Consider the following 22,866-nt stretch of genomic DNA (forward strand, 5'->3'; position numbering starts at 1 on the left):
TCCACTTGGAAGACCAAAGAGCAGATGGTGGGATAACATGAAAATAATGTTACGGGGGGTCGTAGTGGTTGAGGGTTGCGTCGAAACAGAATCATGTGATTTTTTGTTGTTGCTGTAAATTCTTTTCGGATCGCACCTTCAAAACAAACCCCGGGATGCGTATTTATGTATAGATTTTTAATCATCGCCGAATGTTAAGGACACTAAGAAATTGCTTGGTTTTCCTCAGTCACGTCATATACCATTCGGCGCTGCGTGGACTCAGTTTCGTAGGAAATTGACGCTGTGGTTGGTATACATACTTACCATTCGGTCATAGAGCTGTCCAGTATATCGTGACACCGCGCGTCTGGCCCGCCGCTTACATGAGAAACGCCACGAAGGCATTCTGTTCGGAGATCCACTGTTGGGTCGCGGTCCCGTGGTTGCGGCTGTTCGGGACAGACGCCCACACCCACGTGCGAAATTGAATTGCCGTTCCCGTTGACTCAAAATCGATTAGAGCGAAAATCTAATTCGTAAAAGTCGAATTGAGATGGACAATTATTTTATATTTATAATATTACTCGCTTCTGTTCCCAGCAAATAAGTTAATTATTCGGCGGCCTCCGGCGATGTGTTTTTACGTGTGCACGTGATCCCGTGAAGCTCGAAGTACAGTCATGAACACAATTCGAGCGACAACGGCTCGCGCATATTTCAGATTAGTCTTGAGAATCTTACGTAGCACCAGTTGTTGTTGTGGGGTTTGCAGGCGAACGGGGGGGTTAGGTCAGGAAATTGCTTTGACCTAAAAGGGTGGGGAAAATCTGCATGCATAAGGAGACGCCAGCGTTGGCCCACTGAATCCACCAGACGACGTCTACACCACCGTTTTAATATTATTCTCCCATCTGTGGCAAGTGGTCTCTTCCCTTCAGGCGCTTCTTGTAGTGTTCGTTTGTGCTGCATACACTACCCATCTGACGTAGGTGGATACCGTAACTTGCTCTTAATGAAGTCTCCCATCCGATCGCTACGTATTCGCCATTTACCGGGTCTTGCAATCAGAAGCCCCGGAGTCACTCTGTTCGCGTTCCTCTGGTGAGCCAAGGCACGCGATTAATCCCTCGTAGTTGTCTCACGCGTCGGCAGCGACAGGCAGGAACATTTGTTTCAATCTCAGTGCTAATGGCGTCTGACTCGAGATATGCCGACCCGTGCTGCACTGGTGTCGGAAGTGTTGCGTTCTGCGCCTATACTCTTGTTAATGCAAAAGTGACACAGGTACGTTTTCTTGGTCGGAATATTTGAGGTTCTGAGGACGATGAAGATATCGATCGCTGTCTTCTGGGGCATGACGCCGTGTTGGCGACGTTTCGAAGGTACGTGTGCCCTCCATCTTCAGGGCGAAGTGCGTTAGAGTGCGTGAGGTCACACGGAGCTGTTCGTCAATTGTTTCAGCTGCTGTCAAATTAGCGTTGGTACCTGATACGCCAGTGCGAAACAAGCTGCTGCTGATTAACGGGCATGGAGTGGAGAAAGTGACGTAACAGAGAAAGAACAGGGTGTTCAAAAAGTGAGGGACGAAACAGACCAGTGAATCACGTGACCGTGAGTGATGTAGAGGGAAGTGGTCGGGGGCTACTTAAGGGCCGGTTCATCCCTCGGCCTCCGAGCATTCGGAAGAAGCCAGACGTTTGCTCCCTGGGCGGAAGGCGATTCCGTCCCTGACTCGCCAAGGGAGAGACGAACTTCGATTTTGGGGAGATCGCTCGTGTGTGGCGGACAAATACGGAACAAAATTAAATTCTTTCGACGGGGAGACGGAACGTGGGAACAGGCGGCCCGTGTGCCGTCCCCGCTGATGGGATGTCCGCCGTTCTATTTCAACGGAAACGCAACTAGTGGTTCGCGGACCCCCAGCAACCATGTTGCGAGCTCCTGCTTCGTATTCGGGAGGCCCAGGGTTCGAATCTCCTGATGTTCCTGCGTTCGGCAGACACAACGCACGAAATTCAGTTGTCGTCCGCCAGGTTGCGTCTTGGAAAGCGGCCAGTAACAAGACCGAGAAAGAGATGGTGAATCTTATTCGTTTGGTGGGTCGTGTCCAGTTACTGTTAGCCGTCAACTGGTATTTCCAGGTGTTGAACCGGTCCTTTGCCTGCTGCGTATTTCGGAGGGTGTCCGGTTCGAACTTTGACTGAGGGATTTTCGTGGCGTCGTCAGGGTATTAATCTTGACACAAGCCACGACCACTTCCTTCCCCATTTTTCGTTTAGGTGCCACACTGTGTTACGCGTAGGAGCAGGTGGACGTGGGTCCTCGTCCGCTGATTCTCTTTTGCTTTCCGGGGGGCTGGGCGCGTCACAGCGCGAGGGGGCTTCATTAACCTGCCGCGGTCCGACAGCTACTTCCTTCTCCCGGCAACGCTGACAGAGATTTATTGTTCGTCTTGTAACATCAGCCGAGAGTGTCTTCAGCTCTAGCGCTGTTTTGTATGGGTTTGAATCTCGGTCTCCTAGCTCTGAGGGAAGAACGTGGATTAAGCAAACTGCTGAGGGGAACATTTCGACCCAAGAGAGGATTTAGGATGCGTGCACTGTCAGGACCAAACGAAGGAAGCTGTGATTGGCGTCCATGTAGCACGCATGGGATAGATGCGAGATTCATGAAACCTGAGGCGACGAGACGAAAACATGAATGTTGGGTGCAAGGATTCGGATGCGGTAATGGACGTTTCGGTACCACAGTGGGAAGGGATGTGCTGCCCAGCTGAGCGAACGTCAGCCCGAGATCGGCCCACAGAATTTTAACGTCTGTACGTTTTCGTCATAATAAAAATATTTTCTGCAGAGTTACAAGGCTTAATACCGCGTTGAAAATACGTAATCGCTTCGCAACTTCGAAGCGGTCGGTCTCACGCATTCCGCTGGCTGAGCGCAACTTCGTACTGACAGTTTCTGACGTCACGTGTCGCGGAACTCCATATCGATTTAATGAAGAAATAAAAATAAATAAGCGCGTGCCGAAATTTGATTGGCGTCATCTTCTCAGGCCTAGGACACTTTTAAGTAAGCGGATCTGATTAAAACAGGTTGTGGCTTCTGTGCTGACTGTAATGAACATTATAAATGTTTGCCCCGTGCTGGCAGCTCCATCCTTCGCCTCAGTCCGTGCTGTCTTCGCCCTTCCTCTCCCCCGCTTAATCGCTGCTGCAACGTCGCATCGAGGGCTCCTCGTTACCTCTAAATATTAATTAATGTTCGAAACGGAAATCCCTTTACGCTTTACGGCCTATTTGCGGCCTCCCACCGCCTCGCCATTTCGCGGGGAACTGCCCCACTGCCAGTGGCGACGCGTTCTGTTACACTGAGTATCTAACAGACCCCACGGAGCAGCTGAGCTTTCCGAAACACCGCGTCTCGTGTCGATTTCTCACGGGCCCATACCACACCATGTCTTGGAGAAACATTTTAATATTATCCTCCCACGTCGGCGCGCTTGTGTGCCTGCTGCGGGTGGTGCTTTGTTCTCCGGGGGGTGGGGGGGGGTTGAAGAGCCGGGTTTCATTACGTTCGACGATGCTCAGCGGGTTTTGTGCCCCGAGGTTCGAACCCTGTGCGTCACAGAGCCGATCGACCAATCAATCAACGGCGATTTCACCCTGACAGTGGGTGGACGCGATATGAGACCTTCACCGTGGCGTTTGTTGTGAACACGTCACTCGTGCAGATTTGCCATTTGGTTCAAGTGACCTGTTACTCGCGGAGATACGCGCTCTGATTGGCGCTGATGAGTTGTTGGTCGGTGGCTATTGTGTCCCGTGAAAGCAGGGCGATTCGAGGCTTTGTTCTTTTTTTATCTTTTTTTAATCCGCGTCCAGAGGAAACAGCGTTTCGTAACGTTACAGGTGCGCATAATTAATGCAACACATGTCTCATTACGTCAATGTTAGTTCTGGCAACTTAACCGGAAGCTATCTCGAAGCAGTAAAAGGAATTCTGTAAGACGTCTGCTGTTTAATTTCGGACAGTCGGTAAGACCGAGATGGCAATAGTGAGCCTGAAGTCTCGTGCCCGACTACGCGGCGCTAAATTACTCTGCTCAAAAATTCGCCGCTTTGTAAAGGCAGTGCCTCGTTTAAAGTTCGCAAATTCTGTAAGAAACATTCGTTTTATGTTAACAGTCTGAAGCTTCGCGAGGTCGCATTAGCCCGAACTTGTATTTTGATACAATAATTTCTGCTTCGCCGTAATCTGTGCTACAACACTGGAAGGATACTCTAAACCGCTGACTTGTTGGCTGCACTGAACGCGATACGGACTCTTCCGAGAACGTCTTGTTCAGAAATCCGTCGGAGTGGATTTTATAAATTCAGTCCGAGGGCGTGGACAGGGCTCATCTGACTCAGCGTACGTTCCAGTGGCAGGCAATGAGATTTCGGGCTCCGTAAGAGACGCGAATTGTTCGGAACTCCGGCTTTACCGCCGAAGTCTCTGAGGAGTGAACCCCGGAGCGCTGCCAGGCGCAGACGCCACCCGCCGCGCACGTTATAAGTCGGGCGCGGGCCGTCCGTGCGACTTAGACCATCCACCGGTAGCGTCGGGAGCGGATGAACCATGGCGACGGCTGCAACTATTCTGTGCTGGGCCCTGTGCGTGGCGACGCTCGCGAGGGCTGTGGACGCGGTGGACACGACGCAACGGCGACAGGTGAGGAAATTCTGGGGGCGGTTCAGATGATTCGCTTGCCTGAAGACAGTGCACGAGGCAGTCGGTTTCAGAATTGGACTGAGCTGGCTCTTATGCTAGCGGTGCTGGTGGTTAATAACGCGAGTAGCTCTCTCCATTGACCACTTTAACGCCAAGGGCAGTGTTTGATGCTAGTGACAGTACGTTTAATAAAGCGGTCTGTCGCACATTTTAAAAACCGCGGACGATTAGAACGTGAATGTAGCGAGACGCAGCGTCTGTGTCACGTGATTGGAGCACGTGGACCTGCGTTGTGCGCCTTGTATTTGATGTTCGTTTATTGCAGATACGATCTCCGTGCCGTAAACCCAATGTTTGAACAGATTAAGCAGCGAAGGTCTACCAGCTCCCTCGGAATGCCGCAAGACATTTTCCTAGCGGGGGTGTAGTCGAGGCAGGGCGTTGCAATAAGCCCCCCCCCCCCCAAAAAAAAAAAGATCCCACCTCACTGCGTCCTACAAAGTCAGCCTGGGCCAGTGAGGTTTCTGGACGTTTCATTGACAAGGAGCCTGACCACGCGCTCAGAATTAGCTTCTAGGACCTAAATACCTGCAGCTGTGAACCTCGCGCCTTCCGTAGGTGACACAGACGACGTGTGTTTACTCCTGGAGGAGTTCTCTGCGGGGTCTGTCGGTCCCAGCGCATAATAAATATGACGCGGTCTTGTGTTCTTCGTTTACCGGCACTCGTAAGCTGTTTACTCCTCTTTAATTACCGTCTCTAACGTACACAAGGGATCTGCAGTGCCAGCGGGGGCCGCGATCAGCCCACGCCTCGTTCAGCTGAGGCGAAACGAGGTTGGAAGTTGCTCTCCACCGGAGTGGCCTGCATTTCGAAAAAGTCTTCCATGCGTCGATTGGGAAGGAGAGACGCGTACAAAAATCGTGTTTAGGAAATCCCGAAGGGCAGGGATCAGTGCGTAGAGGGATAACATTAAGACGGATGTTGAAGCATCGCGGAACGTAATCTGGCTCTTGAGATCGTAACGACTGGGAAACTGGGACGAGGTTGATTATGATGGACGGTTCGTTTCGGTCCGCCTGTCCTCAACTTTCATCTCCGCAAGAACTGAATGGATTTCGATTAGATTATGGATCGTGGGGGATGGATCTTCCCTGAACTGTGTAGGTCGTACCGTGTAGCTGTGACTTTTATTTGAAATGGCGAATACTTTATGAAAGACAAGGGGTTTTTTTTCTGACGAGTCCAGACGTGAGGCAGCCAGTTTCTGGGTCACACATACAGGATGCCCGAGCATAGTTAAACGCCACAGGAACCGACTTACTAGTCAGCTGACGTCATGCCCCTGAAGCAGGGTCTAGGACAATGTATTTTGGCGAAACAAATGGCACTTTTCTTACTTCTGTGACGTGAACACTCTGTACAGCTCATGTACGTAGACCCTCGAGTCCGTCGGACTGTTCGCGAGCTGTAATTCGCCTTATTTCAATCAATCAATCACGCAACTTGAGAGCGAAGAACCGAAACACGGAGGAACTACGTGCGTGATGGCCGCGGTGAGGTGTCCGCGCTCTCTGGAGCCTCTCGTTTGTATAAATTAGTAACGTATGGATCAGGGTCCTTCTTCAGAAGCTAATAGTCGCTCAGCTGGTCAAAGAATTCTCCACCCTTTTATGGAAACGTGCTTCGGTGCCGTGTTTACAATTGTCTGCCACTGGCTCCTATCGTGAGCCAGTTCAATCCAAACTCGAGTCCACGCCCTAATTCGAGAAGATCAGTTTTAGTTTATTTCCTTCCATCTATGTCTAGGTCTTCCAGGTGGTGGCATGAGATTAGCTACCAACAGAAATATTGACCTAGCAATGGCGGCGCGCTTAACAGAATTTGACCTTTCACCGGTGGTCAATAACCTTCGTGTGGGCGGGATATCTGGCCCCTGCGTGTTTATACGTAATGAGCCAGTTATTGTGAAAATTTAACCAAAATCGAAATTTGTCGACAGATTTTTAGTGGAATTCCCCGACGTCATATTTAAAAGAGGTCCATTCCGCCTTGTTCGGGTCGAAACATTCGGACAGACAGAAATGCAAGGCGAAGATCGGTGAGGTCAATTTGTTCCTCCAAAGTTTAGTCGCGAAAGTGCCTAGAAGCCATCACGCGGTTGTCTGAGTATCGCGTGTCGAGTAATAAAGCTTCCCGTAGGCTGTATCGATCAAGGAATGTGATTGAACTCAGCGTGATGGGTGTGAACGCGAATGGAGTTCCGATCTGGAGATTGGACACAAAATTGATGGCTCGTAGCGTCAGTGGCGGCTGGTCGCCTCTGCTGTGGACTGCGATCCCAGAAGGGAAGTGGACGGAATGAATCGATTTAACGACGCCTTTCCAAACGCATAGGTTTAGGTTGTCGTCTGGTAGGGACGCTCGAGGGGGAGACAGTCAAACCACGAAAATCCACGGTCGTGGTAGCCGGAGTCCGCTCCAAGAATTGAAATTCCTGAATACGAAGCAAAATTGTTGATCGGTAGACTGCGGGGGGGGGGGGGGGGGGGTGACAGGAGAATGGGCGAACCATGTGACCCGCATGCGGACGCGAGAAATGCTTACGTAATTTTAGTTGGGAAACCTGGAAAGGAGCAGATCGTGACGAGGTAATGTTTATTTTAATTTAAAAGAACTGCCTTCGAAAGGGTTCCAGCGGCAGGCTGAGAAGTTGACGGTAGTGAACTTTTTTTTTGGACAGCTAAGCGATCATCAGCTTCTCCACAAAGGAAGTTGCCCCTCGTCGTGCAAGTATCGTCGCTGTCGCCTCACACCCCGGTACCTCTGTGTTGCAGGTTCGAGGCGCGGAACCGCTCGGGACATCTCCTTCCGTGCCACGTGCCAGGCGGACCCCTTACCACATCGTACGAGGTGAGTGAACGGCGTGACCTGACCTGGGGCATGTCGGTAAGGCAGATCGCAAACACGAAAACTGATATTTAATTCGTAAGACGTTAAATCGAATAAATACGGCGTGAGATTGTGGAATGGATTCAGCTGGCTCATGATAGGAATCATTGTTCGTGGAGAAATGGGCGTGAGGTGGAGTGGACTGTACTGGCTCTTGTGGACACGGGTTTTCACCAGTTGGGTGACTGTCAGCTTGTCAGCGGGGAGTCTCCTCCTTGCGTGCCCCGGAAGCATCGGATTCCTTCTATTTCGGAATGGCAAGGCAAGTGGAGGTTCTTGTCGCATTCGTAATTTGTCCTCGACGCAGTCTTACGAGCGGCGTCGCTTTCCTCGGACTTCCACGTTATTTTCCGCGGGACGTGGCCTTCGAGAAGCTTCTGGGAGAACAGCGTCACGTAAACTCATTCGAGTAAGCTCTCAGGTCAGGCACAGCGGAAATCTAATTCCAGAAGGCGAGAACGATTTCATTTCTTTCAGACCCTCGATAAATCCTTCAAGCACCCACATTTGACACCCACGACCAAACCCACACTGGGTCAGCCTCCTTGAAAAATAGTCGAACTCTGTTTCGTTTAAGGGAAGTGACTGATGAAATTAATCGATTTATTGCCAGTCCCGTGAAACTCAGACCGCGTTCTTGATTAAGGACGCAGAGCGACCGGCGTGGTTTGTGAATTGCCTTACGGAACGAACGCCCCCGGTTTCGTGCGCCGGTCGCAGTGGGGAGAGAATTTCTTCTGAAATTGATCCGGTTTCTAATCGTGTTTGTGTTCTACGATAATGCAGACTGCATGACAGTGACCTCAGCCGAGGGCCAGTTCTTCCACAAAGCGGCCGAAGACGGTGCCACGGTCTGCGGGGTATACTTTGTCACGGATCCGGACCGGAGGGTTGAGATCCACTTCGACTACCTGGACGTCCCTTGTCAGAGCGGCGGACTGGTCTCGGTGAGTGACGAGTCCATTGCAATTCTACAACATTAAGTCTCCCACGAGAGTATTTTTCATGACGACGATGAAGATGAAAAGTGAAACGGTTCTTTTATGTTCCTTCAGTTACAGTGGTCTGGCTACCAAGACCGAAGCATTCGCCACTGGTGCTGCCTACTTTCCGAAACGTCGGATACAGGATATGCAAAACCTTAATGTAGCCGGTTTCATTTAGGCGTAAGAATAAAAGTAGCAAGAATTTCAAAACGAGGTGTCAGGAAGAGCTTGGATCTCAGGTGGATAAGGGAGAAAATTACGATAAGGCGGAACTTTTTTTGTTGTCTGGACGGTGAAGGAGGCTCGTACTGGCTGGGGATGGGGAAAACAAAGAATGCATACAGAATTTTGGGCGTTGCAGTTCGTGGACGGCTGGGAGCTGAACGGGCAGTTCTTCCCCAGTGCAGACGACCACCCGAAGCCGCTGAGCCAGAGGTACCGCGAGTTCTGCGGCCAGCGGAGGGTCAAACAGGTGCTACAGTCCTCGCAGAACGCGGCCGTCGTCCAGTACCGACTGCCACACCGGGGCAACGGCTTCAGCTTCACCGCCCGCTTCCCCAGGAACGCGTCGCGTGAGTATGAAACTTCTGATTGACCTCGGCACTAGACTCAGGCGACTGCTCTACTCCGGACAGGGCAGTGCCTCTGGTTAGTAAAGGACTGGACACTTCGTGAGTAGCGTCAGTAGTAGTTTGAACTGGTTAAAGCGAGGCACAGGTTTTTGGACAAACAATCAACATGAGATTGGAAAGGCGAAGGAAGGGGCTGATTGGCCCGCAGAACTAATCATCTGTATAACAAGCGAGCTATGCGAGCTGCATAAGCAGCATGGGGTGTCGTATGACATAAGGGAATCGCTTGTTGTGTCCTGCGTGAGAGAAACACACGGCCTTCCTGCGCATGCGCCTTCCGTGTACTGCACGGTCAGAGCTTTCTAGCGCATGCGCCTTACTGGCCAGCGCAGCGACTCACGCGAAAATATCAAAATATTTGATCTGACCGCTTCGCTGTAACCTAGGACAGCGCCACACAAAGAGCCAGTTTGATATTTCCGCTTCACCCACGCAACTCGCATTTAATCGAGTCGCGTAGCTGTGGAATGAACGTAACGAGTCGTTCTGCTTGCAGCTTGCAACGTCCTGCTGGAAGGCACGTCGGAGGTGTACACCCTGCGAAACTACGGGAGACGCTTGAACTGCAGCCTGACTGCCCTCTTCCCGGCCAACTTGAGGGTCCTCAGCCTGAGCGTGGGACTGGGACTAGGACTGGGACTGGTGGGCACGGAGTTCGAGACAGGCACCATGCACAGGGTCAGTTGTTGTTCTGCTGCGACTCCGCAACTCGCACTTCTCTCCGTTTGCCTGTTCCTCCAGCTCAGATCAAAACACGAGTTTGTGTTTTCTTGTGCGTGATGACACCTTCCTCACTGGGACCAGTCTCATAATGGAACAGCAGTACACGCAAATGTTTATCCCTGTCGAGAAAGACAACATACAGCTGATTGGCCAGAGTTTGGGCTTACGTCACAGATCGGCTGTGGCGCAGGGTAGTGCGCAGTAGCAAGGCTTGTGAATCTCAGGTGGGAGAATTTTCTTTATTTGGAGGGAAATTTTCAGCTTCTCGAAGAAGGACTCTGCTCCTTGCAGTTAGTTCAAAGTAAACATTAACACCAAGTGACTCACCTTAATAGCTAGGGCTGAGGTGCAATTTGCATTTTGCTGTCTCGAAGGACCATACCAAAACAGATTAATGGAGGATTCTACAATTTACCACGAGGGCTGCAGACTTTCTAACAGAAAGTTTATTACTGTGTCGACAAGTGCTGGCCACCGGATACCATCCTGAGCCAGTTGAATCTAGTCTGCAGCTTCAAGCCCCATTTTAGGAAAATGCATTTTAAAGGCTTGTCAAAGTTGATGGTACAGTATGTTGACAATTTTGATACCTCTATGTGCAGAAGGCAGGATGTACATTTGTGTCTGTGCCTTGTTGCAGTGCCAGAAACGTGGGTTGTCTGACTACGTGCAGCTGGGAGGTTCAGAGGGCCTCGACACTTCACAGCTTGCAGTTGTGGATTCCATCTGTGGGATGGATTCGAAGCCAGGTCAGTGCAGTATACAGACACGTTGCGTCGGAAGTGTTTGCAGTAGCAGGTTAAAGTTAAGATGGATGTGAGCCATGTTCTGCTCTCATAGAAACTGTTTGGAGACCAGTAGATTGATTTTTAATTTTAACAGCTTTGGAATCAGTAAATTATGTAATCCAACAGTTAATGCACACATTTTGACACTAAATATTGACAACTGTATCGTACAAATAAAATTACATTTTAAATATGATAAGCCATCATTATTTCTGATTATCTGTTACATAAATCAACAAAAAATGTCTTTCTTGAAGAGGCAACCCTGGAAAAATGATCAGTATTTGTCCTTTCTGAAAATTAGGTCTTTGCTAGGTTAAACAAGTTCAGTTTCTTGTCTTGTTCGCAGGTAGCACCGTGCAGACTGTGTTCTGCGGTGTGACCACTGTGCGGCTTGTCTCTAGCGGGCATTATGATAACTCGGTGACCATGGCTTTGCGGCAGGCAGCAGAGGATGACATCGTGGAGGGGAGCCTTGTCTGCGGTCTGTAGGTATGCGTAATGGAATTTGTCTAAAGACGACAAACATCTGATTTAAGTATCGTGGTCACTCTGTATTGGCCAGCACTCTTAGATCCCTTGGCACATGGAACCATCCCTAGGTTGCGGACGGAGCAGAAGGGCAGCTCTGGATGTATTGAATAAGCAGCTGCAAATGGCCAACAAGGGGTGGTAAAGTAAGGAAGGCAGAAAATGTGTGAGGTTATGATTTTATGTTTGTCATGTTCTGTTAAGCTTAAGAAACCACAGTTGTTTATTTTTACCATTATGGGAAGGGAAAATTTTGTTTGAAGATATTGAACTCGGTCACTTTATGGGGCAGGATATTTTTTGAAAAGTTTGTTGTGTACTTGGCTTGTCAAAGAATTGCCTGCTTTATCTCGAAGAATGTTTTGTTTTAAATTTAATGCTCACCCAGGTAATAAAATATTATATTTGTTTGCTATAGGTTATGTGAGGTCAGCAATCTTCGTGTCACCGTTATGTTCCACTGCCCACTATCAGCAGCAGCAGCACTTGTCCCATCTGCCCTGGCTGCAGCGATATCAGTTTCATATTCCTAGTTTGCTTTTTAATAGTATTACTGTCGTTCATGTCGCATTCCTTCTGCTGTCCCACCGTTAACTGTTTGCTGTATTGGCATCATAAGAGCTACTGAATGTTCATGAAATATCTTAAAATCATTTCATGTCCTTTCTTGATTTCTGTGATGTGTGCGTCGTACAGTTATTACTCCTGCTTCAGTGTGTGGGGTTAGGAGGATGACTGTTATGTAAAATGTATCCTTGTTTTATTAGCTACAAGTTATATTCATTTATAAATTATTGTTCTTTGTGAGATGATTCTCAGTATTGCACAGAACACAATAATTTAATTGACCTATTTAATAACACAGAGAAATCGTTTTGAATGAAAATACAATTAAAGCATGAAAAATGTGTTAACCCTTTGAAGCCCACAGCTCATCTAAATAATACCTAAACGTCCTGTTCCAACCTCAGAGAAGACACTGTGCCTCAATTGCAAATATCAGTTGATTAATACTGCATAAGGAAAAAGAAATCGCCGCTTACTTGGACAAAGCTCTGCAAAAGCTGGCTCTTAGGATTAACTTCCAACTCTTCAGTTGCCTTCATGTAGTGCTCAGATAAGCACAGAATGATGATATTGAATTAAATCTTGCAGAATGAGAACTAGGGTGAATGTATACAAATGTACAGTGAAATCCTGATTTTTAGCTTCTTGATCTAAGGTTATCCTGCATTTTCTATTATTTCTCTTGTCGTCCAAGCTGAAGATCATGAAAACATGTCATTGAACTGTGGGACGGGTGACTTAACCTTTCAAATGCCTCCTTACTTTTATTTTGTAAATATTTTTACCTTCCCTTCAACCTTCAGCACCCATATCCCACTCTCGAACGCCCTGTGCAGTTCCTTTAGGGTATATAGGGGTTTGGTAGAGGATACGCAACCAAACAAACCCCTTTCTAACTTCATTTCTTTGCGTCACCCCACATCGTATTCCTGCGACTCCAACTTACACAACCACAAGTAATCCGCTTGGATTCGAACCACAGAGCTTCTGTATTTCAGTTTCGTGTCTTACGTCTTCTCACCCGTGCAGGCTACGTGCCCTGCCGGTCTCATCCTCGACTGATAAGTATAATTGTATTTGGCTATGAGTACAACTTATGAAGCTCCTCATTATGCAACTTCCTTCATCCCTCTTGGGTTCAAATATTCTCCTCAGTGTCAGAGACAAAGTTTCACACCCATACAAAACTACAGGCAACATTATAGTTTTGTATATTTTAATATTTATTTTTTAAACAACAGAAGATACAAAATTTTCTGAAGAGAATGGTAGGAATCATTATATGCTCTTAAGTTCCTCATGAATCAAATTTTGATTTGTTACTGTCGCTCCCAGTTTTTTGAACTTTGCCACATTTTCGAAAGATCCATTGGCTATCCTTGTGTTAGGATTTTGCCCTGAATTCTGGTGACAAGACATCTAGACCAACCTCGTTACTAGCATCAATAAGAGCTTCTGTGTTTTTCCTTATGGTATTTATTTATATCCCCCAATAGATTTACATCATCAGCATAGACTGGGAGCTGATGTGTCCCATTAAATTTTAGTTCCATTTGGTGTTCTTGGACCTTCCTAATTGCATATTCTAAAGCAATGTTGACCCTTTGATTTAAACCATTTTGAATAGGAAATGTGTCAGACTAATGTTTGCCTATACGGGCTTTATTATATGTTTCGTTTAAACATATTTTAATAATCCTGACTAGTTTCGTGGGTATTGTCAGAGTATTGTACAATACTTTATTTCGAGCCGAATATCTCCCATTTTTCCCGCAGAAAGTTCCAGCCTTCAGGGCAACACGTAGTTCACGAGATTAGTTACTAGATGTCACTTTGGTGACTTCTAGAATCGATTCCTGATTTTAGTTCGGAAGCGCAAGTGTCACGCGGTCTTTGGTGTTTGTATTCTGCTTTATGTTTTTCTGCTTCGCTGTTGTTGGTGTGACGCGAACTGGTGGGATGCAGTGTGATGAAATATATTTACCTTCGTAGTGCCAGGTATTAACTCCTTTCGTAGGACATTCTGAAATTTCGTGGTTAGAATATCGAACTCAAGGTGAACAGTTTTGCTTCCTCAATTGTCATTCGGTTATTTCGTGAGACACTGCAGTGTATGTAAGTTGAGAGATGGGGGAGGGGCACTGAACGGAAGAACTTAGTGTGACAGTAACTGTATTGATGCTTAACTTTGATGGTGTGAGGAGATTGTTCATTAGGTTAGGATTTTGGCCAGTTTGTCTTCATTATAATTAGAACATTGACATGTGAGTGCAGGAAAGCGAAATGTCCGGTAGTGTTTACCAACTCTGAGTGGCTACCCTGATCGCCACTTCATCTCCGAGCAACAGCGTCATAATTGCACTTTACTCTGTGTTAAAGAGGCTTGGCCGTTGGCCCCTTTTTACTTCTCTCAGAGTATGTGACTTTGAGTTGGAAATGAAGTGTGTTTGTACAGAAATGTTTTGGGTATTTTACAGATAGAAGTGAAAGAACTTCACTTGAATCACACTTAATGAAATATAAGCCTCGACACATCATCAGTGTTGAGTGTGTTAACCACTTATTGGTCTGTGCTTCCAGGTGGAAAGCATATCATGTAATTATATGACTACAGAATGCCTGTTTTAATTTTCAGTGTAGTGTAATGGTGATCCTGGCTGCTTTGTGTGTAGGAGACTGCTTCAAGTTACTGATGAGAAATTGACTTGATGGTGAGTTTTCCCAGGTTCTGCAGGGAAATGTCAAACTAATATTTAAAAATAAACAGAAATGAAGTTCCTCCAGCATTTTCCCCAACATTTATGTTTAATATTCTTCAAAATGGTGACATATGTAGACTTTTTATGTTTGAAGTCAGTAGTTGGTTAATAGAAGTACCCAGTTTCCCTTATTTATTATCATAATATTTCTGAAAAGATGTTCCAAGTGCACACAGTTAATTAACGAGCAATATGAAGAAATAATTAAGAAAACAGTGTGATCTTCTTGAAGGTTGCACAGGGTTTGCCTGATCTCTGGAATAAGGAAGGTGGTGATGTTGATCATTGTGACAGTAATTGCTGTCAACTAGTCTTCAAGTGGTCTCTACATTTTTCTTTCAGAATTGCAGTCATTGCAGCGAAGCAACTTTGTGGGCTGTGAAGTGGAATGAGGTGAGTAACATTGTTTAAATATCATCAGTATTATAATACTGCGAGGCAGGATCGTGGATTGTAGTAATGTGAGATTACGCAGAGCAACGGCTCCACGCGGAATGTCATTGCCAAGAGGACAGAACTCGTGCCTTGCGCTCGGAAGGGCTCGGAGAGCAACTGAGATTTGTTGTTGTTTTCTTCAGTGTCCAGAATAATGCCTTAATTTAAGTGATCCCTTCCAATTCATTATTAGCCCCAGCTATGGCAGAAACAAATTATTAAATACTCTCGACGCAATCAGTCATTATGAAGTGGAGTATTAACTGTTTTTGACAATTTGTGTACTAATTTTCATGAAATTTTGTGTCTTTAGTAAACAGTAACATGACTCAGAGTCGGCGCACACCAAGAAAAACCCTGAATGTATTATACGTAGTTGCCCTGAAAGCTCCAGTTCATGTCCTGGCAGCAATGAGAGGGACTTCCTCGCTGTCGAGATATGAGAGTTCTCTAGTCTGCAAACGTGCAATTGGTGTTGGCAGGGCTGGATGGCGTCAGTGCCCAACAAGACGTTGGTCGGTCTGGGCGTATTGCGCGTGGTCAGAGACGGCGTCACAGGAATCTCCTCATCAGATGCGCCTCTACTGTCACTGGCGCACTGTTGCGAACTTCAAGAATGGAGACGGGGTTTGGCGGTGGCACGTGTCCTGGCGGCCGATACGACCGGGAGGTCTGGGTAAGTTGCTGCGAGATGATCTTTATAGAATCCACAGGTACAACGCTGTCAGTCAACACATCCTGTGATATCTCTGGCTCGACCTGCGGGTACGTTCTGCAGAGAACTGATGAGAGTTATTGGAACGTCTTGAAAAGTGTCTGAGCCTCTCCAGTAGCAGATGAACACATTGTAACGTGCTCAGACCCCTAGAGTCTTCTTCAAACCTCCTGAAACTTGTCGGATCAAATCCGAAACATCTACGAACATGTCCAGACCGTCAAGATTAGGTTATCAGATAAACTGCGACTGCTCAGCCCCGCAGAGACTAGTCGTAGCTTGTCGAGTCCTGTGTTAACCTTCTGGAATGTGAAGGCTGTTCATGTCAGCGGAATCTTGTCGGAAACTGCCCGAGCTTCTCTGAATGTGTCCGGACCACAGCAAGTCTCTCATGTGACCTCACTTTAGCATTTTTAACCTGCGCAGTTTTGTCGACAGCTGTCGAAACTTTTCGAAAGTAGTCCAAATGTGTCTTGATCTCTCAGCGTGTGCCCAGAGCCTAGTAAACTTTTCGTGTCTGGTTTATGTGAGCGAACTCTAACGTGTTTACGTCTATAGAGACTTTTTCCACACCCCCGTGCGTCTTCATGGCGTGTACCAGAGTCAACTCTGTTTGCGTTGTCTTTTCAGACGCTTATGATTTACGATCTTCCACTAAGTAAGAGATCACGTTTGACAACTGACGGCATGTTCTGCGACTGCGTCGAGATTTTCAGTTCTCCGACTGATCGATAGCAAACCCTCGTTATCGTGCGTTCATTGCACGGTGTGCGTGTGGGGAGATTTTTTTACGCAAACGACTGTACAGGATTCTTTGCCGCTGCTAAGATCCAAGGTCACGGTCGGTCCATTGCTCAGAATTTCTTATTGTATAAAAACATTTCACTGCTGGTTAAACGCGCGTCTTGGCTTCTTCGCGTGTCAGACGACACCTGCAGACCAGACTCATTCGAATTCGGGAGGTACCGGGTTCTGATCTTGGCTGCGAGACGATTGCATTCACAAAATTCTCGTAATTCTCTTTTAACTTCTCGTATGTGGCCTGGAGAAAAAGGCGTTAAACTGGTTTTGCGATCTCGCGAGGACGGAGGAGCGTGGATTGAATGAGGCAGGAAGTAACTGGAGGATGAAGAGAGTTTGCAGGGAGGTGCTTCGTAATTTGTAATCGTCGCTAAATGTTAATCTGTTAGGGTGATCGACTCAGGGAGGATTGGGTGAGAGGACGCGTAGCACGCACTTACGTTTTAGTTCAAAATCCTGAAGGGAAGAAAGATACCACGTGGGAGACAGTTGAGGTGGTGTGGACTGGATTAATCTGGCTCGGGATATGTTTCCGTAGAAGGCGGTCTTTAAGGGAAATGAAGTGACCCAATTAACTGCAGTATGTAGGCCAGTCTTGAAGCAAGGTCACCTTGCGACGAAGTGCGACTGTCGCAAGAAACTCGCTGGCATTGGCGTCTTCTGGGTGTCGCTGACAACTTTTTCCTTACTAATTGAAAGCAACGCAGCTGAAGTCAGGCTTCTGTGAGACAGTGGTCTAGTCACGTGTTTGTCTGCGCAGTGGCAGATGCGCGGGGCAATATTTGAACTGCGGGCAATTCAAGGCACCTGGTGCTGCGGGAGGTTACCTTAACTTCGGTGGAAGACACGAGAAATGCGCACAGAATTTTGGTTACAAAGTCTCAAGGGAAGAGGGAAACGTCGTTGAAATCTCTAAAATGCGATGAGGCGGTTTCAGAATGTAGAACGCGCGTATTTCTCTGCCTTTCGCTGTTTCTCGCAACTTTTTCTAAAGTTCTGCCCATGGCCCTGGTCTCAGCTGCGCCGCGATATCTAGGTCTTCTGCCTTTCATTCCTGTCGAGGAACGACCACGACTCCGACTTTTAATTTGAATAAGTCTCCGCCATTCGTCCTCCAACCGCAGAGGCCATCTCTCTCGAACGGAAGTGTTTCTCGCTTGTTTATCGTCAGATGCTCGGCCCTAAGGATGGAGGCAATTTGTTCCTCCGAAACGCTGGTAATTTCTCGTGACGTTACGACCCAGAAGACCATCATCGACTTCTTCACCGCCCTGAGAATTTCCAATCTCGTTGCCGAATGCGTTTTTCGTGGGTTTTCTCAGTATTTCCAGCCATAATGCGAGAATGACATCATTAAGTAGACTACCGACGTGTTCCTCGATGTTTCACGTTTGTATATTCTATTCAAGGGATATTTTATATTTATTTAGTGTTCTGTCTGACGACAGGTCCATATGAACAGGATCCTTCCATCCTTTTCTCGGACTGGGACCTGTTCATATATTAGTCGTTCGCTCAGTGATGAGCTGTGGACTGCGCATGAGGGAGGGTACTGACGCTGTCTGCTAGCGGCAGTAGGGCACGGAGGGGAACACCTTTCTCTGTACTACTGAACATAAAAACATCAGTGCAGATTGAATTACTAACAGCGGCTGACGAACATTTTACAAAGCTTCAATTCCACTTAATTCCCCATCATCTTCTTCTGCATCTTCTTCCTCCCTCTCCTCTTCCTCACTACTGCTACAACTGTTGGTATCACTGTCGTCTCATTTCTGTAACGACTTATATTTCTCAAATAAGATATTCTTGCTGCACGAATATCATCCTTTTCGATGAGAACTTTTCTATTACTTTCCGATTTCTTCCACCTGAAGCCTAAATCTCTAATTATTTTCTAAAGAGCCCACTTCCCGCCACTGAAGTTAATCTTTTTCTTAATTACTGCCAACAACGATTTTAAAGTAGGACGCTCGCCTTGTGTAGTGTGAAATTCGTTAATCGTTCTTCGAATTACACACTTGTCAAAATCATCTACATCTGTTTCAATTTTCCTTCTTGGCCGTTTCTTGTGAGGTGTGCTGAATTATTTTCCACTCGTTTATTATGTTCGTACTCTTTTAAAATGCGTATCAGAGTACTTATGGACACACCAGTAGCTTCAGAAACACGATTTTGTATTTGATTAACGTTAATCACATTGCCGCTGTCAGCTTCTTTCTTCATAAAACTTTAAACACTTATCACCATTTCTCTACTTTGGCAGAGTATTACTCTACATCCCCCTATTTTCTTTACACCTCTGCCCACGCTTTGCATTCTGTTCGTGCTGAGTAGAAACAATGACGGTGAATATGACAGGTCTACTATAAATGGGTCAATGTTATTGAAATGGAATTTACCACACGAAGTGAACTCGGCCGAGTCTGCCTTGTAACTGAGCTCTGAGTTCACCCCACCCACTGTTCGAGCTGCAGATACACTGCACATCTTAAGGCCATAGCTCATGTCCCACCGAACGGCCTATACGTTCTTGGCAGATGATCCAGAAGTGGTTTGCCATTGCCTTCTTCTGTGTGTGAATGGAGTAATTGTTGGGATGCCACGGAGGAAAACTCCGTTGCCTAGACCTCGGCCTTGCCCAACACAAGTTATAAATTCGGGCACCGCCGGGAATCGAACCCGAGACCCCAGGATTACAAGGCCAGCGTCCTAACCGCTAGACCACCGTGGCTATTCAAGGGCTATAAAGCCTTTTAATGGCTTTTGGAGGAGATGCTGCTTCTTATCGTGAGAATCACTGTGGGCAAGCCGAGTTACCAGTCGTCAAAGCAAATGGTACACATAGTTACCACTGTCCGGTAAAGGTTCAGTCCGGATTCTGTTTCTTTTCGCGACAGGCCCACGCTTCTCGGGCTTCTCAACTGTCCTGGAGCGGCAGTTGGTCGCCGGTCCGCCAACCCAACTTTTGACTGACCGGTGTAATGAAGGAACTCGTTCCTTGGCCTTCTGAGCGGTGATGCTGTGTGGGTTGCCAGCGCTCCGGAGGGACGCACTCTGGCTAGACAACCTTCCTACAAGCTTCGAGAAGGCGATTGGCCGAAGCCTTGTTCTGCGTATTTACTGACGCAAGAGTCAAGAAGCTTTGCCTGTGCTTTCGACATCTCCGCGTGTCTTCTCAGTATTTTTTACGAACACCATCAGAAACATTTAACGGAGTCCTGTCAAATTTCTGTATGAACACCTTGTGCAGTTCAATGCATAAAGCGATCTGTTTGTTATGAGCACTTTTCATTAATTAGGACTGTCCTCTGACTTTTTAATGAGATTCAGCTGCGTTCGTGCGTTGTCAGTCCTTCTTCAGGGGGCACTGAAACCCGAGGTACTGTAGCCATCGAGACCAGAGGTTCTTGAAAACGATTACTGTTCGTAATTACTCGATGCAAATTATACCAGCCTTCAGTTCCGAATAAGTGCGAGAACCTACGAGCATTGCCGAAGTTGAACAGAAAGCTATTATAATGCTGGTTCGTCTCTTGTACCTGCCCGCGCGCCAGCTCAACGGCCCGCCGGCCTTCCAGCCTTTGGCACCTGGAAACAGGTAGCCTGGCAAGACCCTTGGACGGCGAAGATATCACACTTCAGCACAGCGACCACGCTTTGTCTGCTGAGAAATGCCATGGAGACGAGGAATATTCGGGGAAATGAACACTAGCGACTCTTTCTTGAATCTCGAAAGTGATTTTTACGCAATTCGGCTTGAAGGTCGTGCCATTGAGGAACACCAAGGCACAATGATGATTTCCTCCCCATAGAAATTACATGGCGGCCTTTGGAAATGTAATGTGGGAATTGAAGCGTCCTCATTTTCGTATGTCCTTATGTTTTCGTGGTGTAGATTTACTTGTAAACTCAATACCTAGTTATCGCAAGGAAGTCGGTCGTAATTAAAACAGCTCTCGCAAGAAGTTGGATTTAATTGGGTATGGTTACACGACGTTAGTTGCCTACACCGAGGTTCGAACAGAACGCGATCCAGATGACAAAGGCATAGCAAAGATCAGTGTGTTGGTACTAGCCCTCTGGTTGTGACGCCACGTGACTGAAGATGGGAGGCGTTGCAACCCAGAAGACCGACATCGACGTTTTTACCGCAGTGATAACCTCAGACCCCACAAATATTGATGTGTGGACAGCTGGGCCAGTAAGCGGACAGAACGAGGGTCCCGTGAAGTTGGCAAATACTGAAACATGAAGGAAAGCGACGCCTGGACGTTCAGTCCACGGGCGGGCGGTCACTTCCCCTAATTCTCCCTTCTCTTGTCGGAATAAGCTCGCAGGCGGACGGATGAACAGGTTGTGAATGCAAAGTACAATGGCTCTGGTTTCGTTGCCGAAACGTCGCCTGCATGGGCTGAGGACGTCGCGTGTTAAAGGCGCGAGCAGCTGCTTATTGAGAAGCTGACGTACTTCTACGTCTAGGTCTCCCAAGTTGTTTCTCTCCTTCGTGTGGCGGGTCGGTGGGGAAACTGGGAATGGCGGAGCTGTCGTACTAAAGTGCATTTTGATGCGAGTCGCTGAGGAGAAAGTGAAATGCCTTTCTCTGCGCTGGGCCCAAGCTCTTTGGAGGTGTATTGGCGGCGAAGCCGAGCTGCAGCGGCCAGTCAGAGGGAATATGGCCACGAGAGCGAAGTGCGGTGGAACTCGGCTCTGACAGACTTTTACCAAGTGGATGTGTGCAGTGCTAAAGTGTCGTAGCTGTCTTGATCCAGGATATAGGGAGGCTGCTGGAAGTCATCTCGACTCGCGCTCAGAAGTGAGTTGAACAGAATCGCTTATCCTGTGACCCTGGGCTCATTGCTCGGCGCTTGTGAGCTGTCTCTTGTCTTTTGTGTGTGAAATTCCGTTGCTACTTGCGAGCAGAAACATGGCTTTTTGAACACCGTGTTCCCTGTGTGGTTTTGCTGCAGTAACAAGTAAGGGAACGTAAGCATAGGCACAAATCAGGGTGCGTTCCGTTTAGATTTTCAATTCGTTTGTGCAAACTCTTGATTCGACGAAAATTGTGGCGTTAACGGCACAAGGTGTTTTAAAAAAGCAGTCCCTTTTTTTTTAATCGTCTGGAAAACAGGAAGACTTCCTTAAAAGGTGCGTTCGGTACGAGACGTTTTTATCTGCAACTTGGAACGTTTTTTCACGTTGAAATTGCTATTGCAGACTTGAAAAGGTGGTCATCAAATTCCGACAGAACCGATTCATGCAGGAGGTGAGGCATTAGTTCTGAGATCTGCGGACACCTTAATTCTATTTTGAACGAGGAAGGAGGCCATTATTCTACGAGTTCGCTATAAAAGTGACTAGTAATTATCAAGGCATTTTTATCCAACATCCTCCTCTCAAGGTTAAGTCCATACGCAGACGAATTTATTAGGAATTATCAGTGTGGGTTTTGACATCATTAATCAACTACTAATTAGATTTTTTTGTATTCCCCCGGGAAAGCACCCCGGTACCCATTGGATAAGAGGCTGAAAGAAAAATTCCCTTCCTCGTTACTCATTATTCAGTGTTTATCGTAAAATATTTTTTTTTAAATTTCACGTACCCCCGGGGTTACGCGTACCCCAGGTTCAATACCACTGTTCTAGGCAACATTTACTGGGGGGAAAAGAATAAAAAAGCCGATTTATGAGAGTCCTTCGCAAACGAAAAGTCACTCAGCTGCTAGGAAAGTCCCCACCGTGACTTAGAACCGGGTGGTTCATCGCCGCGTTTACAGGACGAGCTCGGTTCGTCGTCCACCCGCGTAAATCTGCCTGATGACGTGTATTGAAAGCACCGTCATCAGGCGACGCTTACGAACGACAGGACGCAGTCTTTGTCTGGGTTTGGGGCATCTGGGATAATTCCCAAGGACTTTCGCTGGACCGCATTAAAGATTCCCTGCACTTGACAGAAATAAGTGTCTTCGTCACACGCGCCAGCACCTGTGGAGGGCGAAGAAGAGTTTGTACTTGTTCAGTCACTAAGACGCCGGAGGCTGTCTGACGTCACTGGTTACTTATATCATCTTTCGTGCTGGCGGGTTAGAACGGCACCAGATCTTGCGTATCAGAATTACGCGGGTATCTACGAATGTAATGCAAATATAAGAATTTTTCTCGTAGAACTATGATTTTAGTTGGCAGGCCTGATGCTGTCGTTACCTCGTCTTTGTTGGCAACGACGTGAGACGGTATTTTAATTCCGCATCTGGAAATGAGCCACGCGGTTAGAACGCTGG

The 22,866-nt window shown here is 47.3% G+C and overlaps 2 protein-coding genes across 4 annotated transcripts in view; both read left to right on the forward strand.

The window, feature by feature from the left end:
• The first annotated feature begins 3,992 nt into the window (after positions 1-3,992).
• Positions 3,993-12,225, forward strand: LOC110834806 (corticotropin-releasing hormone-binding protein). The gene is made up of 8 exons (XM_022074330.2): positions 3,993-4,694; positions 7,532-7,607; positions 8,433-8,593; positions 8,994-9,204; positions 9,761-9,942; positions 10,628-10,736; positions 11,125-11,267; positions 11,725-12,225. The coding sequence occupies exons 1-7, from the start codon at positions 4,602-4,604 to the stop codon at positions 11,265-11,267; spliced, it is 975 nt and encodes a 324-aa protein (XP_021930022.1). The 5' UTR covers positions 3,993-4,601; the 3' UTR covers positions 11,725-12,225.
• A 1,524-nt stretch (positions 12,226-13,749) lies between these two features.
• LOC110834838 (uncharacterized) overlaps positions 13,750-22,866 on the forward strand; it is a 53,227-nt gene continuing 44,110 nt past the window's right edge. For 2 of the 3 annotated variants that reach the window (XM_022074391.2, XM_022074394.2), the window contains exon 1: positions 21,233-21,399. The gene's annotated coding sequence lies outside the window, so the exon portion shown is untranslated. Of the gene's footprint in view, positions 13,872-14,508; positions 14,585-14,974; positions 15,026-15,549; positions 15,744-21,232; positions 21,400-22,866 lie in introns of those variants that run through there. The other variant, XM_022074392.2, reaches the window with a different exon arrangement.

Source organism: Zootermopsis nevadensis, unplaced genomic scaffold (genome assembly GCF_977971745.1).
Source record: "Zootermopsis nevadensis isolate Lab colony 2312 unplaced genomic scaffold, Znev_1.0 Znev_ptg000010l, whole genome shotgun sequence".
Classification (NCBI taxonomy): domain Eukaryota; kingdom Metazoa; phylum Arthropoda; class Insecta; order Blattodea; family Termopsidae; genus Zootermopsis; species Zootermopsis nevadensis.

Excerpts from the sequence above, each read along its gene's own strand:
- LOC110834806 (XM_022074330.2), top strand. The coding sequence starts at position 4,602 with ATGGCGACGGCTGCAACTATTCTGTGCTGGGCCCTGTGCGTGGCGACG. Across the intron at positions 8,594-8,993 it reads AGAGCGGCGGACTGGTCTCG|TTCGTGGACGGCTGGGAGCT; the intron begins GTGAGTGACGAG and ends TGGGCGTTGCAG. Across the intron at positions 9,205-9,760 it reads CTTCCCCAGGAACGCGTCGC|CTTGCAACGTCCTGCTGGAA; the intron begins GTGAGTATGAAA and ends TTCTGCTTGCAG.